At 60.8% G+C, this 16,044-nt stretch overlaps 1 protein-coding gene and 1 long non-coding RNA gene across 2 annotated transcripts; both read left to right on the top strand.

Annotated features, from left to right (window-relative positions):
- Positions 1-406: 406 nt before the first annotated feature.
- AKNA (AT-hook transcription factor) lies at positions 407-14,978 on the top strand. The gene is made up of 19 exons (XM_026049649.1): positions 407-749; positions 1,137-2,116; positions 2,192-2,266; positions 3,395-3,551; positions 3,712-3,884; positions 4,054-4,113; positions 5,009-5,127; positions 6,120-6,336; positions 6,501-6,658; positions 6,960-7,133; positions 7,845-8,061; positions 8,238-8,350; positions 8,616-8,866; positions 9,191-9,329; positions 10,447-10,617; positions 11,455-11,546; positions 12,543-12,668; positions 12,947-13,109; positions 13,679-14,978. The coding sequence occupies exons 1-19, from the start codon at positions 407-409 to the stop codon at positions 13,962-13,964; spliced, it is 4,014 nt and encodes a 1,337-aa protein (XP_025905434.1). The 3' UTR covers positions 13,965-14,978.
- Positions 6,612-7,053, top strand: LOC112956062. Its single transcript, XR_003250987.1, has 2 exons — positions 6,612-6,658; positions 6,960-7,053. It is a non-coding gene; the product is annotated as an uncharacterized LOC112956062 (long non-coding RNA).
- Positions 14,979-16,044: the final 1,066 nt, after the last annotated feature.

Genomic DNA, 16,044 nt, shown 5'->3' with positions numbered 1-16,044 from the left:
AAAGGCTCTGCATCCATGGTCCCCCAAGGGCCACCGCCCCTTTGCGGTGCCTCCCCGCACGGGAACGGGAGGACATCTCMTCTGGCTGGGGAGGCCACGGCTGGTGGTGCCGGTTGAGGCAATTGCCGTCGCCCCACGTCCTGGGACGGCACCAGGCACGGGAAAGCCCCGACAGCAGCCGCCGTCCCCGCGCGGGGGCTGGGGGTTGAACAGAGCCTGCTGTGTCCTTGCTGCCTCACTGAGCATCTTCCCCATCTCTTGGCTGTCGCTAGGATGCTGTGGCGCTGAGCGCGGCGCCGACGTGACCTACATTCCCACCGGGAAGGAGCCCTGGCCCGGGCGCTCGCCGCCCCTTCGCCATGAAGCGGCACAAGTGAAAGCGGGGCTGGTGCCGCCACGTGGGGCCATGCGCGGCAGGCAGCGGGGCATGGCCGGCTCCACACCATGGTTGCGCTGGACCCAGGGGGACCTGGGTGATGGCTCCCCAGAGACGAAGCGCTGGGAGGAAGAGCAGCAGGAGGAGGATGAAGATTTTGAGGAGCACATGGACAAGGATGGAGTCATTGGCCTGGAGGAGGGACTTGCTGCTGTCTCTGACCGGYCTCAAGGCTCTTGTTTCGTGGAGGCGCTCGGCCTGCAGGCCCTGGATCCCCCCGCCCGCGTCAGGAGCTTCAGCGGCCGGGAGTGGCCGGAGTTTGGTCCGGAGGGGTCGGGCACAGATGGGGAGGATGCCGGGAGTCCTGCGCCGGGTGAGTCAGCTCTGCTGCCCTCCCTCGTGCCTTGCTTGTGTCTGTGCTGCTGGGTCTGTGAGGTGCCGCCCACACCGTGTCCACGTCGCGGAGCCTCAGAGGAACCCAGGGCTGAGGGGATGGGCTGATGTAGAACCTGCCACCCTGGCGTGGGGCTGCAGGTGCTCCCTGAGGACAGTGTGACCTGGCTATGAATGTGCACTGGTTGCAGCTGAGGCCCCAGCGACTTCTGAGGGGTGGTTGCTGCAGGGCTGCCCCAGCCGTAGTCCCCATCCTGTGGTGGTTTGGGGCTCCTGGACGTCCCCGTTCCTTGCCCTGCCCGCATGGAGGCCCCAGAGCTGGGCGGGGAGCTGTTGCTCACTTGGTGACCCCAGGTTTGTTTTCCAGGGGACATCAAGGATCCCAGTGACAGGGCACCAACCAAGCTGGCTTACTGGCGACCACATCGGGATGCAACTGAAGAGGAGGAAGAGGAGGAGGAGGAGCAGGGGAGCTCAGGGGATGAGGGGAGGCCGGAGGGGACCTCGGGGGCTGAGAGCGACAGCGAGCTGTACCCAGAGCTCTCCTACGAGGGCCAGTGTGGCTCCGAGTACAGCGGCAGCCCCGAGGCACTGCGGGACAGCCCAGCCCTGCTCGGCCCCTGTCTGAGGTCACTGAGCTTCAGCACAGACGGCGGGGAGGCCTCGGCGCTCTCAGATGTGAGCCCCGGTGCGTCCCCTCCCTGCCAGCACGCGCCTGGCCGCTGGAGCCGCAGCCGGAGCCTCCTGCGCCGCCTCTCCGCCAAGGACCTCCGCGATGCCCGCAGTGACACTCGCAGTGACACCTGCAGCGTCACCGCGGAGCCCTGCGTCGTGGCCGGCGCCGAGAGCGGCAGGGAGCCGCGTGGCGGGGCAGTGCCGCCGGCCGGGGAGCAGCGAGGTGCAGGTGGCAGCGYCCGCCTGCGTGGCCATGCTCGGGCGGTGGCGAAAGCGGCGCCGCAGCCGCCGCGGGGCCGGCAGTGCCGCTCGCTGAGCCCGCGGCGCCCCCACAGCCGAGGGGCGACGACGGCTATGGCGCGGCCCAGCGCCACTGGCCCCGCAGCGGCCGCAAGCCCGCGCTACGGCCGCGGGCCGCTCAACCACCCGCTGCCCGACCTGTCCAAGGTGGAGGCGCGGGTGAAGGTGGCACAGAGCTACCGGCCGCCGCGCGGGCGCACGCTGCCCGCGGGCGGCCCCCGCGGCCCCGTGCTGCCCAAGTCGCCGGCCGAGATCGTGCGTGAGGCACTGCTGAGCAGCGGCGGGCGCTGCGCCCGCAGCCGCCCCGCGCCCAGTGCCGCCCGCGCCTTCGGGTGCCCCGAGGAGGCCAGCGAGCTGGTGCAGCAGCTGCAGGTGGGTGCCCAGCAGGGGCGTGGGGCGGCCCGAGCGGCAGCGGGGCCTCACGTCCCCACTCCCTGCCCCTTGCAGGACGACTACCACAAGCTGCTGACCAAGTACGCCGAGGCCGAGAACACCATCGACCAGCTGCGGCTGGGCGCCAAGGTGGGTGCCTGTGGAGGCTGGCGGGTACCAGCCCCTCTAAAGCACCCCCCGGCCAGGCCCGGCTCCCTCGCGGTGGGGAGGCGGTTCAGGAAGCCCCRGCGCCGCTGCCGGCACCTCCTGGGGAAGTGGCAGCGCGGGCCGGGCGCGGAAGTGCCAGCTGGCAGCGGCTCCCCAAGATGGCAGCGCAGCCGTTCCCGCGGGGCACAAAATGGCGGGCGGGCCTGCCCCCCAGGCGGCCCCACCGCCTCGCAGTGCGGCTGGAGCCATGGTGCTCCCTGGGGACCTGGGAGGAGGACGTGGGGGCACCACCGGTGGGAAACCCCTGTGAGCGCCGGGGATGCCCTGCCCTAGGCAGCCTGCAGCAACTCCCCTTGCGGGCAGGCCGAGGGAGGACGGGCAGATGAAATGGCTCTTTGGGGATGAGAGGAACCTCTTCTGTAAAAGAGGTCCCCACGGCTGCTGGGAGGCTGGGGAGGCTGGTGGGCTACAAGCAAGGAGCAGCTTGGCTCTGCCCTGGGGCAGGGAGAACAGCGTGGCATGCCACGGAGAGCAGCCAGCAGTGTGGCACGAAGAGTGCTGCTTCGTCCCGCAAATGGGAGGGCAGCGGGACTGGATGCCGAGCGGGGTGGCCCTGGGCAAATGCTGGCCCTGCTGCAGCTCACCCTGTGTTTGCAGAGGGCCTGAGCGCAAGCCCAGGCATGGAGCAGGGGACAGGCTGGAGGACTAGCCTGAGCATCAGGCTAGAGTGGGTCTCCTGGTGCTGAAAGAGGAGTTGGCAAAAGAGCTTTTTTCAATAAAAAGTAGTTTAATGTGAGGGTTTGGGTCTTGGTGTGTTCACATGAGAAATGTGAACAGGGGTGCAGGGTGCCTGTGCCTGCCCTTTGCAGCCTTCGTGCAAGTCCTGCAGGTTGGCTTAGCTGCTTGTTGGCCAACACATGAGCACAGTGGCTGTGGGTGCCTTGGTGCCCTCAGGCACATGTGGAGGGAGCAGGCAGCGGGTGCTGCCCCACAGATCCACTGGCCCATGACCRTTCCTGCAGCGCTGCGTGGCAGCGTGGCCACGGACACCCACTGCACACTGCAGTTCTCCCCGCTCAGATGCTCTAAATCCTTCTCCCCACCTCTCAGGTGAGCCTGTACGCTGACCCACCGAAGCCCAGCCACAGCGTCCGCATGGGGACCCTAGGGACCGGCTCCAAGGTCATGGCCTTCAGCATCCCACAGTCAAGAACAGCAGCCATCAGCACGGCCCCCGTCCCAGCCCTGCAGCCCTTTCTGGATGCAGGTAGGCAGGACCGCTTTTCCCCAGTCTGACTGCCCGGATTTGGGGAATTTCAGCTCCTTGTACTCCCCTGTACCCAGGGTTGGATCGTGTCTTGCTCAAAGGGTGGGAAAACAGGTGCTCCTGGGGGTCGCCTACACCTTGTCTTTGCCTTTTGTTGCAGAGCCAGCACAAGAACCAGTCAACCAGGGGACATCACCTCGGACTKGTTCTCCCCATTTGCCTGGGATGGGCTGCTCTGCATGCCCAGGACAGTGTGGGTGCCAGGTGCACCCATGCCCAGGAATCCAGCTCACGCAGACCCTGGCAGGACAGACCCGCAAGTTTCAAGCTCAGGCAAGTTGGGTCACAGCAACCACCGGAAAGGGCAGTGGTGCTGGATGCAGACCTTGGGGCTGGATTTTGGGGGTGGCAAAGAGGCCCCGCACAGGAGAAGACAATTAACTTCTGCCCCTATGGTCCCTCCCAGGGTGAGGCTTAGTTCACCCCTTTCTCTCTCAACCAGGTTGAATCCTTCGAAGCCTGGGTCCAGGCAGGAAATTCCACGCCGCAGGAGCAGCTCCAGGTACAGCAGCCCTTCCTGGTACCTCCGTAATGCCCCGAGCACCCTGCAGCACTCATCCTCTGCAGAGYCCGCTGCTTTTCTCCATCTCCCTCCCTTGGCACCTGGGTCCCCTGCCTGTTCCTTGGCGGGGGTGGAGGTGTCATGGGRAGCAGCAGCGTGGAGGGGACAGGCTGTACCCCAAGGGTGGGTTTACATGGGATTGCTCCCAGTTCAGCTGCAGGCAAGAGCAACTGGAGCTTTGCTGTGTCTCTGTAGTCTGGGCAGCCGGAGTCTGGGACTCCATCTCTTTCTCTTTYGGAGATAATGAGCTTTGCTCGCTGCAAGCTGCAGCGCTCTAGCCAGTGGTGCCCTTGTGCTCTGCTTGTGTCTTCCCTTGGGAACAGTGCTCCCATCGAGGAGCAGAGTCCTTCGCCTGGTCCTCCTCGCTGGTGCTGCCTGCCAGGGTGGTGGCCAGGACTCACTGTCCCGGCTCCCAAGGTCGCTAGGACTGGGAGCCCTGCTGGACCCGCAGATGGGGCCAGTGCAGCACCGAGCAGGCAGACTCGGGGACGTTGCTGTGAGACCTGTATTCCAGGCAGCCTGTCTGACCACACTGCCACATCTCTGACAACACAAAGTTGCATTTGAGCATGGTTTGCATGGGAGTAAGCCACTTAGCTTGCAAATCCSCTCTGGGAACTGCTTTGAGACTCCCAGTGTGGAGGATCTATGAGACAGTCCAACTGTGGGCACCCCMGGAGATGCAGAGGGGGTAGCTGTGAGTGTTGGATGGGGTGATACAGGGTTTATCACCCCAACACAGTGAGATGGGGTTGGGACCGCAGCTGAGAAGGGGAAGGATCTGGGCACATGGGACTGAGATTTCCATCTTAAACATGCTGCTTTTGTGCTATAGAGGTTTAGGAAACTGAAGAAGACTCAAGACGCGCTGGAGCGAACATATCTGCAAGCCCGCGAGGAGAACCGCAGGCTACAACAGCACCCAGATGCCTCAGGGGAGTTTGATCCAGACCGGTAGGTGTTTTAACCCAGGACAGGAGCGACAAGGGATCAGCTCCCCACCGTGCCACGCTCCTTGCTTCTACCAGCAAATGCCACAGTCCTGTCCTGCCTCGTTTCCCTGCATGAGTGAAGGCTGCARTCTTGCCAGGCCTCACCAGGCAGGGGGCTGGGCAATGTGAGGTACCCTTGCAACGAGGCTGGAGGCCACGTATGTATCCTGGAGCAATGCAAAGAGGAAAATGTTGCTGAGACAGGAACAGGAGCGTGACCAGCCCTGCTGTCCGGATATATTTCTGCAGGGAGGTGCACGCATGGATGTTTCATTGGGTCAGACTGAGCCAGTCCTCACCCTGGTTCATGGGATGGAAGTGCTTTGCTGGGCGTGCACTTATTTTTTCTACCTGTTAGTGTTTCATGGGGATGCTTCGGGCTACTTAAGGGCTTTGTGAGGCCCGTGGATTTTGCACAGTAGCTTGCTGCTCTCTCCAAACCAGCAAAGTCCAGCAGCTGGTTGCTCCTGGCCCTTCCCAGTCTCCTGGAGTGTTACCGACGGGGGTCGGCAAGCCTCGTTCGCTAGGTGGACTGACCTGGGGTTCTACCCGCCCCAGGGCCGTAGAGCACAGACACCAATATGGAGGATGCAGCAAAGGGCGTTTATGGCTTTGTTCAGTCTGCCTATATACCCCAGCAAAGCGCGGGAACTCACCCACTGCCCAATCAGGASACTAACCTCTCCTGGGGCCATCAGTAAGGCATGCATTAATTATGCTCCTAACTTCCCGTGACATCGCCAAACATCATTCCGAACACATTCTGAACACCATTCCCTATGCTCTATGCCCTATGCTATACTATATCATCTCCTTATGCTAAGCTCTCTACTTTATTAAGCCCTAAGAAGCATGACAAATTCATGACAAATTCCCACACTGGAGTCCAGCCTGGGCTTTTTGCCTGCTCCTGGCAGATTCTTTAGCATGGGCTGATGGGTGTCTGTCTTTCAGCACGGTGGAAGGGGAGATATTCTGCCTGGGGATGCACCTGGAGGAGCTGAAGGATCGGCTCGAGCGAGCGGCTCAGAGGCAGCCCTCCCCACGCAGCTGCTCAGAGGCAGGTTCTTCTCCCAGTCGCTCGCCSGTGCCGCTCTCCGAGACGCGTGCGTCTTCGCCGACACCCTCGCTGCAAGCCCCGACGCCGGCCGTGTGCACCCCCTACCCCGAGGTACGCGTGGGGCCCAGCAGGTTGCTCATCTGCGTGGCTGCTGCTGATTTGGAGGCAGGAATGCAGGCTGGGGTGGTTGGGGTGTCCCAGCTGGGCTGGGGCAGGGTGCAGCAGCCGTGGAGACGCAGCTCCTCCAACCTGCCCTCSCTCTTTGTGCTCTGCAGAGCCCTGCGCTGCAGGAGATGCTCCCAGGCACCCRGCCAGGCACAGGCGGGAGCCCTGCGAGCGGGGACCGTGAGGCGGGAAGAGGCGAGCTGCTCCCCGAGCCCCTCTGGCACAAGCGGCTCCAGGTGGAGGAAGACTTTGGTGACCTGCTGGAGCAGTAAGTATCTGTTGTGTGGAGGCCAGGTGCGTGAGTAGCCCTGTGATGGGGAAGGCAACCGGTGTGGGGGAACAGCTTAGGTTTGGTGTTCGGAGTGCCTTTCCAGGCTGGTACCATCGTGGCAGGCTCTGTCTTGCAGTCCTGCTCCCTTCCAGCACTGCTAAATTTGCTGCCTCCCCAAAACTAAACTACCAAAACCAATCAAGCAGGATCTGGCACATCCCTTGACAGTGAAATCCTCCATGGGCATCTGTTGTCCTGGATATTTTACATCAAGCGTCTGTCTCCCTTTGACCACCAGGTACAAGCACTTCAAGTCCTTTCCCGAGTCTCTGAGCCTGGAGCGGCTGAGCCAGGGAGGGAGCCAGTCCCTGGAGGAGGTGGATGGACTCGGGGCAGGGGAGAGTGGCCTGGACAAGGTCTCCTGCAGGACACAGCCACCAGAGGAGAGGGGCGGCCTCCCGGCCTCTCCCTTGTAAGTGTTATCGGAGCCCAGCTCACCCACATGGGGAGGGCAGAAGGGTCAGAAAAGGGATTGGAGAATGAAGGAAGCATACTGCAGGCCCAGCATCTCGGGAGAAATTACTTTTACTGCTTTTTTTTTGTTGTAAATGTGTGTTAAAAATACTTTACAATGCTTCTCTGGTGCTCTTTGTCAAGAGAGATAGAATCACTTGGGAGAAGCTGATCAGACACCTCAGGTTTTGTGTCATTGGCATTGATAGGGTTCAGAGTGAACAGCCTCCGTGGGACACAAGGCTGCATGTACCTTCTCCACAATGGGCATTATTTGAAAGGTTTCCTTGCTGCTKACAGAACCCAGGTTAGAGCAGGGGTGGGAGCAGCTGGTCAGGGTTTCCCGTGCACGGGGCTTTGTCAGTGTTCTCGGCACTTGCTCCGTCCCACTGTTTGCACAGGAGGGCCGGCGTTGCTCACAGGAGYGCGTTGTGCTGGCTGCTACGAGCACAAAGCAGGCTTGTGCCTGCAGCACTTGCAGGAACATCTCAGATTAGGCTCCCCAGATCTCCAGGAATGCAGAGGACACTGCATTTTCCAAAGCTCAGCAGTAACAGGGAGTGACTGCCTGTCACTCCCAATGAGAGGCAGTGGTGAAGGGAGCTTCGTGCCCCAGGGCTGCTTCCCGCAGGGCTGTGAGCGCTCAGAGCTGTTTTGTCTCCTCCCCCAGGCAGCCCGCCGAGGGGAGAGCAGGGCTGCTGCCCCACACGGAACCGGCGTGGAAGAAGGGCCGCCTGTCCTGTGCCRGCAGTGAGGAGCTGCCCAGAGCGGCCAAGGCCCCGGCCGGGCTCCCTGAGCCGCGGGCGCCCCTCTCCCGAGGGAGCAGTGCCTCGGGCAACGCAGCCGCTGAGCACCAGCCCCGGCGGGCGAAACCCGCGCGGGCAGAGGTGAGTGTGCAGGGCCGCGCGCTGGCCTGGGCACGCCGTCACCCGCGGGCTGACGTGGGGCTGCGGGCTGCCCTGGCCAGGTGCCACGTCTCCTTCCTGCAAGAGCCCAGCGTCCCCGCAGCCCCGTGCTGGGCGTGTGCCCCACAGCYAGTAGGCAGGTCTTCTTCTCGTGGCAGGAGCAGCGTATCGTGTCTCCAGAGACGGACAGCGGCTTCGTGGGCTCCGAGACCAGCAGGGTGTCCATGTCCCCACTGTTGCATGTGCCAGAGCACCGGCCCCCGCATGCTGGGTATGGCCCAGGGTGGAAGGGTGTTTGTTCTGTGGGAAACAAAGGGATGAATGTGGGGGAGCAGAGCGGCACAGTGACCGGGAAAGGAATGTTGTCAGGGGCTCAAGGAGGGAGGGGGGCTGTAGAGCCCCAAAATGCTTCTCACATGGGTGGGAGGCTTGCAGAGTGACCCACAAAGGGAACAAGCCTAGTGCTGGAGGGGGCTGCCCAACATGGACAGGCCAGTGATAGCTGGGGATGCCTCCATGACCCGTTTTGTCCCCAGGACACTTGGCTTGCTGGGAAGATCAGGTCCCATCTCCACGGCSGCAGCCCTCCATCCGCTGCAGAAGAGAGAGGCAGCCCCGCTTCGCTTGGAAACGGCACCAGTGGGCATCTATACAAACTGTGGGCAGGGGCCGCCCCAGGATGGCATGCGGGGGCCCAGCCTGCTGCCCAGCACCCCCTCTCACACCAACTCCCCTCCCCAGTGGGCAGATAGTGTCACCAGCGACATGGCACCCGATGCTGATGGCAGTGAGTAGGCAGATTGGGGCCAGCGTTGTGGGGATTGATGGGTCCCTGGGGTAGCAACTTCCCTGCCACGTGCCAGGGTGAAGAATTATTTTCCACCCTAGATAATTTCATAGCTGCCACTGAGGAGATTTATTCAGTGATTTATTTTCTGAGTCTCATCTCTAAGGAGGAAAGAGGCTCCAGTTTATGGGCTTGCAGCTGCCAGCAAATCTGTCTGCACCTCTTCAGGGGCTGCCTGTGGAGTTGCCCTCGTGCCTGCTGGCTCTGCTCTCCCAAGCGTCTTGTTCCTACATTGCTGTTCACTGTGAACTCCTTCCTCCCCAGCTCACACAGACTCTGCAGTGGAGGAGAGGAGCTGTGCAGGCTCCTGCAGCCACCCGCCCAGCAAGGCCGGGGCTCCAGCCCCYGCGCTGCCCCCCGACCAGACTCCCTATGATCTGCTGGGCTCCCGCATGCAGCGCGAGTGAGTGTCCCTCCCGGCTCGCGCCAAGGACAGGCCTGGCCATGGCATGTCACAGGGACCCCAGGGGAGGGTGCTGGGGTGCAGATACAGAGCAAGTCCCAGGAGCCCCAGTGCCTTCTCCTATGGTGGCAGCTTCCACTTCTGGGAAAACTGCTTTAGTAGGGGAACAGCTCACAGYTAGAGGTCAAGCACCTTGTCTGCTTGAGCTGAGACTACCAAACTCGCGACGTGTGGCGAATTCTGAGCCAGCTGAGGACAGAAACCTTTTCCACAGTGCAGAAAGGCCCTGGCCTTATCTGGAAGGGCCATCGTGCCACTGAGTCACTACATCCCAGGTGATGGGATCACTTCATTCTCTGGCTCTGGTCATGCTCACCCCGTGTGGAATGGTCTCCTGAGAGCCCTGACAACCCCTCTGTGTACAGGAGGCTGAGGTTGCACCGTGGCTGGGCAGGGCTGCGCCTGTGTCTCCTTGCACAATGTTAGCAAATGCTCCTGGAGCGTTGCCTGGCGCTCCCCTCAGCCGCTGCCTCCCTCCGTGGCTCGGCGGCAGGGCCTGGATGTGGCTGTGCCGCTCGGCAGCTCCCCATCACTCTCCTATCGCTGCCGCTGCGCTCGGCGGCCGAACAGACGAGGGATCCCCCCCCTCCCTGGGGGGGTGGCCCTGGCTGCAGGGAGGATAGAAAGTCCATCATGTTCCTCGCTGCTGCCTGGTGCTCATGCAGGGAGAGCAGTGGCCTTAACACTGGACCCAAGAGGTGCCTTGCACCCAGCTGTGTGGGCAGCATTTCCTGGCACTTTCCCCAGCAGATGGGTGATGCTGAACTGCACAGTCAGAGGACAGGGCCAGCTCATGGCAGGAACAGGCTGCTGTTCCTAGCCGTGATGGGCAGCACAGTCTGTGGGAGCTGCTGCACCCTCAGCTGTGTGATGAGTGTTGTGGGTTCTCCATAGGAACCATCTGTGCATACCAACAAGCCAGGGCTCAGCCTTGACTGGGAGGGGAGGCTCGGCGGTTYCCCCTGCTCTGCTGCACCCTGTGCCAGGCACCGTGGCCCGGGGGCACAGACCTGCGTGTGCCTTGAGGCCACCCTCAGTGGCTCTTTCTCCCCGGCAGCCGGGCTATCCGTGCGCTGCAGGACGAGGTGTCGCGCCTGCAACAGAGGCTGGAGCAGAGTTTGCGCTGGTCACGCAGCTACCCCGAAGGAAAAGCCCCTCTGCGGACTGCAAAGGCCCCGAGACAGRCACTGGCCAACGGACTGTCCCGCAAGGAGCCTGCATCCTCCGAGTAGGTGGCGGAGCACACCAGGGCTTTCGTCCCGACAGCGCCGCGCAGCCCAGACAGCAGGCACTGCTGGTGGGGACAGGACTGCTTTGCATGGGTTAGCCCTGAAGGCGCGAGGAGATTCCCCCCCATACCAAGCTGGTCCAGTTTCTGTCAGGGCCTGGAAAAGGTTCGGGGCAGGGGAGAGAGCCTGGCTCTGTTGGGATGAGCCCAAGAGATCTCACAGGTGTCGTGAGAGCAGAATTGGGCTGTGACTGGRCCCCAGGATGCAGCTGCAGAGGGGATGCTAAGCAGCGTCCTGGCTTAACCCGTAGCCASAGGCACCTCACTCTCACTGGGAGTCCCAGAAGGGTCCCCACACTGACCCTGCAGTTCTGCATTGGTGGCCTGCTGGTCCCCCGTGTGGTCACAGTCCCCAACCCCGTTGGGGCTGTCCCACTGACAGCAGCTCTGTGTCTGCAGGGAGCCCAGCGCCGCGGCGCGGGGAAGGCCGGCCCTGACAAGCAAGGCAGCTCGGAGAGGGAGGTCTGCGTCACCGCCACGGAACGGGCCAGAGCTGCTCCTCCGTAAGTGAGACTGCGCCAAAGGCCGGGCTGGCCAGTCTGTCCTCTCGGAGAGGGCAGTGGGGACATAGTCCTCCCTGCCTTGCACCTGCCCTGAACGGAGAGCAGGTCCTGGAGGGGCAGTGGGGTAAAGGTGCTCTGGTGGGTGCCCCAAGAGGGCTGGGGCACCCCTCACACTGTTCAGCTCAGGGCAAACCCTGCAGCATGGGCACAAGGGTGCTAGATGCTCCCCACTAACCCTGTGCTTCCCTGTAGCATCAGACCGCTCGCCGGCCAGGCCCTGGGACGAGTGGCCCAGGGCTGTGCTCTCCCCTCGGAAGAGCCCTCGGAGCCTGCGGGACACGGTGACGATTAGGGGCCAATGCACAGGTAGGTGCAGGCCAGGCAGGTCCCAGCGTGTGGCGGTGGTCGCTGCTGGGGGTCAATGCCGGCTGCCCCCCAGGGTTCTCCCTGGGCTGGTGGGCGAGTCAGGCTGTGCTTTTTGCAGRGACGAGACACCACACGACGCCGCTCGCCGCCCCGGCAGCAGAGCAGGGAGCTGAGCAGGGAGCCCCTCGGTGCCCGCAGGGCTGCGGGAGCCGCCCGCGGGGTGAGCAGAGCGCGGGCAGGGCGCCTGGGGGCATCATCGCGGGCCCTCGACGTATGCCAGGCAGGAAAACTGCCTTCTTGTCTGCAATCTCAGAGGGCTTCCCAATTGCCTGTTAATGGAGCTGTTAATGACTTTAGGCATTAATTCATTAAGTAACTACAGACTTAAAAAGACTCGGGGGAGCGAGATATGAGACCACCATGTGCTGGCCTCTTTGAGTGGGATGGGGATGGGTGAAGGCAAGCAGAGTCTGTGACGGGAGCAGAGCAGGGCTTTCCTCCGGTTTAGGAGAGATGAGGGCTGCCTTGCTTTAGGGTGAGGGCAAGCCCGTGCATGGGCCTCGGTCCTTGCTGGGGAGCCCGCCCTTAGTAACCCAGTGCATTCCTTGCTTCTCAATGCAGCCCTTCACAATGACCTGGGGACAAGCGGGAACGTGTGCCCAACCCTTTTGTTCAGCTAAAGATCGACCCCTTGGCTTTTCAGTGCGCAGAGCCCTGTTTGCCTGCACCCGCTTTGTCTCCTGCCCGGGGCCTTGTGCTCGCTGGGCTGTTTCCAGGTAGCGGCAGGGAGCAGAGCTCTGTTGTGTCCGGTTGCTGTGAGTAACTGAACCAAACACACACCAGGCACTTCCCGGATCCCCTGGCAGAGTGTTCTGCACATGAAAGGGCTTTGTATCCGTTCCTAGCTGCATGTGCCAGTCTGCTCTTTCCAAATCACACTCACGTACTCAGCAAAGGGACGGTTTTTACACACTTGCTTGTTCCCTCTCTCTTCAGCCGCTTCCTCAGTGGGAGATGCGGTGCAGCAGCCCCAGCAGAGCACTCCCAGCAAGACCCGCTGTCCCATGTGCCATTCCCTCCAGGACACCCCTGCGCCCAACACCAGCAACACAGCAGCGCAYGGTGGGTACCCAGAGCCAGCCCGTGTTCCCCAGAGAGCCACCGCAATCACAGCTGACCCACTAATTGGGGCTGGTAGTGGGGGACGAGGTGTGACTTTAAGACCCTTCTTTGCTGCYCAGGGGCATAAATGACAGTCCCCGAGTACCAAGGGCACTCCTCTTCCCAGTAATGGGTCCCCTGGTCAGATTAACCCCTGTGTGGGCAGCCAGAATAGTAGCCAAGCAGATTCCCATCCTTGTGCATCTCATGGGCGATGTCTCCTGCGTTTCTCTCCACAGCGGAGCGTTGCTTGGATGGCAGCTCGTCTCCAGGCTCCCGTGTTGGCCCCAAAGCCGAGACGCTGGAGCAGCCTGCACTGTGGTACTTGGCAGCCAGCCCCCCGGCAGCCGCTCTGGGCTATCTCGCGCCAGTCCCTGTCGTGTCCTACACGCCCTCCGTGCTGTAAGGATGCCCTGCGTGGCCTCGGGGGGCACTGGGAGGCAGGAAGGAGTCAACATCCATGAGGGACAGTTCTGGGAATGGTGACGCTATGGAGGGTCCCCAAGGGTGGGGTGCGGCACAGTGGCTGTGCACCCCCGTGGGCTCCCTCTGACTATGCAGGACAGCCCAGCCGGTCCTGCGACCGCCTCAGAGCTGAGGTCCGGTTGGCTTGTTCAGCTTTCCGACCACCCACGTGGGCAGCATCCTGCTGAGAGCTGGGCCATGCAGCCCGTTTCTTCCTCAGGGTTTGCTCTGCGCAGGGGAGAGCGGAAGAGCTGGGTGTTAGGAGCATGGGCAGGAGGGACTGGAGTCAGAGGAGATGGTTTAAGAAAAACAACAAAATCGTCACTGTGCAGCTTGAGGTCTCCATGAGACCTGCCAGCCTGGATGTGTGGATGTAGGAGAAGGTCCCTGTACCACATGCCCATCAGGGACCCCTTCTGGCTTGCAGCTGGGCAGGCACCTGTGGAGGCACAGGCATGTGCCGCCTGTGGAGCATAGCCATGACAGTGTCCTCTTCTTCTTTCCAGCTACTGCTCCCCAACAGTATCTACCTCAGCACCAGTCCTGGCTGGTCTCCCCCTCCATCCTGCTCCCAGGTACCAGCYGGCAGAGCGGACACCACAGGCCACCCGCCAGCAAGCTGCCAGCCGCCGTCTCACCCTGGACCTCAACGACTTGGAGGAACTCAACTGGTCCCTGGCCCGTGCCGTGGAGGCCGCCAAGAGCGTGAAGTTCACCACAAAACAGATGAGCCGCTCACTGACCTCTGAACTGAGCAAAGTCCATGACCTCCGGGGATCCTGCCTCTTCTGACAGGAGACRGATGTGGCTGGGATGAAGCTAGGAAGCTGGTGGGAGGCCAGGAGGAGGCCTGGCCAGTGATGTGCCAAAGCTACTTGTCTGTCCCTGCCTTCTCAGCAGGCAGCAGGAGGATCCTACGCTGCTGGATCCCTACCACATCTGGAGGCACATTGGTCAAGACTGGAAGCGTCTCCGTCAGGTCCTAAACCTGCTCCCAACCTGCATCACAGTTGCCTTAACCCTCCCCTCCACACTGAGCCATGAGCATTCTGGCTATTTTATCTGTTTTTTAGAGCAGCCCCTATTCCTGGTGCCCGTAACAGTCACTTGGGGTCCGTGCCCTCCATGTGCCTCTTTATCAGGCCCCGCGCTGCCCAGGGCAGATGCTGCTGGTGAGCCAAGAGCTTCCTCAGGAGGTTCTGGTTCGTGTAGGTCCTGCAGCGTTTACCTTATGTCCGCTCGTGAGAGATGTGTGTGCAGAGATACCTGCGCTTCTCTCTTATTTCCAAAGGYAAATGCAGAAGCGACTACGTAAAAGACATCTGGGTAGTTTGATTTGTTGCTGGCTTTCGAGCCTGGCACTTAAACTCCGTGCTGCTGGTGCCGCCTTCGTGCCGGGCGAGACGTGGCCCTGGAAGATGAAGGATGTTCCCCCTCCCCAGCCTCACTCCCGCTCCACCCGCCTGCTCTGCTGCCCCTTACGGCTCCTGCTGTGAATTGAGGCCATTTCTCAAGCCCTATTTGGGGCTGTTTGTGGGTGTTGTGATCCGTCGCACGCCTCAGGAAGGGGCCAAGTGCTSTGCTTGTGTTTTAACACCCCAGCTGCCTGTAAAGGAAGCAGGGTGATTTGACTGATGAAGCTGTCTGTGTGACTCTGGTCAACCTGAACTTGGCCCTGGAAAGCTCATTTGTGTGGTCATATATATGTATTTTTTTTCTTTACCTTCAAGGTAGATAATAAGGAGCTAAACCACTCTTTTGGGAATGACTGTCAGTTATGATGTGTGTGTGTGTGTGTGCATGTGTATTTATAAATACATGTGCTGATATATGTGTATATATTGTTTGTTTGTTTAGTTTTGGGGTTTTTTTTTACATTCCAGCTTAATCCTAAGGGCATTTGAGTCTTCTCCTGTAATTTATTGCTGCAGTTTTTAACTGGCCCTTGAGCCTCTGTTTACGTGCATGCATTTCATAGTTGTGCCTGGGGATGTTTAAGCCATTTCCCCTGCCCCCTTTCCCAAGCTCATACCCGCACTTGGATCAACAGAAAGGATCTACCGAAAGTGCCCATGTCCAAGCTCATCCCRTGTCGGATGCAGTGCACGAGGTACAGCGGAACTGCCCTGGAAGGCGCCTTTCCCTGGAAGCCTGAGTCTCTTTGGACAGATCATCTGCACGTGTGTGTTTGTGTGTTTGCATATCTGTGTGCAACAAGCAGTGGAAACCGCTGGTGAGGATTAAAATAATCTGGTGGCCGCTTYTGTGGGCCTTGGGCACATGCTGCAGCCCCGGAGCTGCCTTTAGCATGGCCAGGGCCGCGAGAGCCACGGCCACAGCGTCCGAGTGTCTGAAATGCAAGAGTGGGAAGCGAAGATGACGTTTTTTCATGCGTCTCTTATTTTGTAATAAACAGCAGAGCTATTGGCGTAGTATTTTGTAATATGATAATCCCTATTTTTTAACAAAATAAATGTGCTTTTTTTGCTTGTTTTCTATTCCTTCTGTTTTAAGGGTGTCTCCTGTGCATCCCCTAGCTGCAGCAGCCCCCCACGAACGCACGGGAAGCGGGAGAGGAGCGAAACCAGCAGCAAGCAGCTGCTTTGGGGAGCCCTTGGTGGCCCCRAGGACTGCATCAGTGCCTGGTGACAAAAGATCCCTGCTGTCCCATCCACTCCCCGCTTCCCCGGGAGCCCCGAAACAAGTGGCACGGCACAGCCTCCTTTGCACTATGTATGGAGATCGCATTTATTTAGTCACTCAAGTGCTTTAGTACAGAAGAACAGATATACAGAGATGATACATGTTTGTGCTTCAACACTTTCAAACATTTAGATTCCAGTAATTTCAAGGTAAACAAGTTCCAAGACAG

Source organism: Nothoprocta perdicaria, unplaced genomic scaffold, assembly GCF_003342845.1.
Source record: "Nothoprocta perdicaria isolate Ctin4 unplaced genomic scaffold, notPer1 scaffold_6, whole genome shotgun sequence".
NCBI lineage: Eukaryota > Metazoa > Chordata > Aves > Tinamiformes > Tinamidae > Nothoprocta > Nothoprocta perdicaria.
The sequence above is the reverse complement of the archived record's forward strand: the minus strand, read 5'-3'. Positions and strand labels throughout refer to the sequence as shown.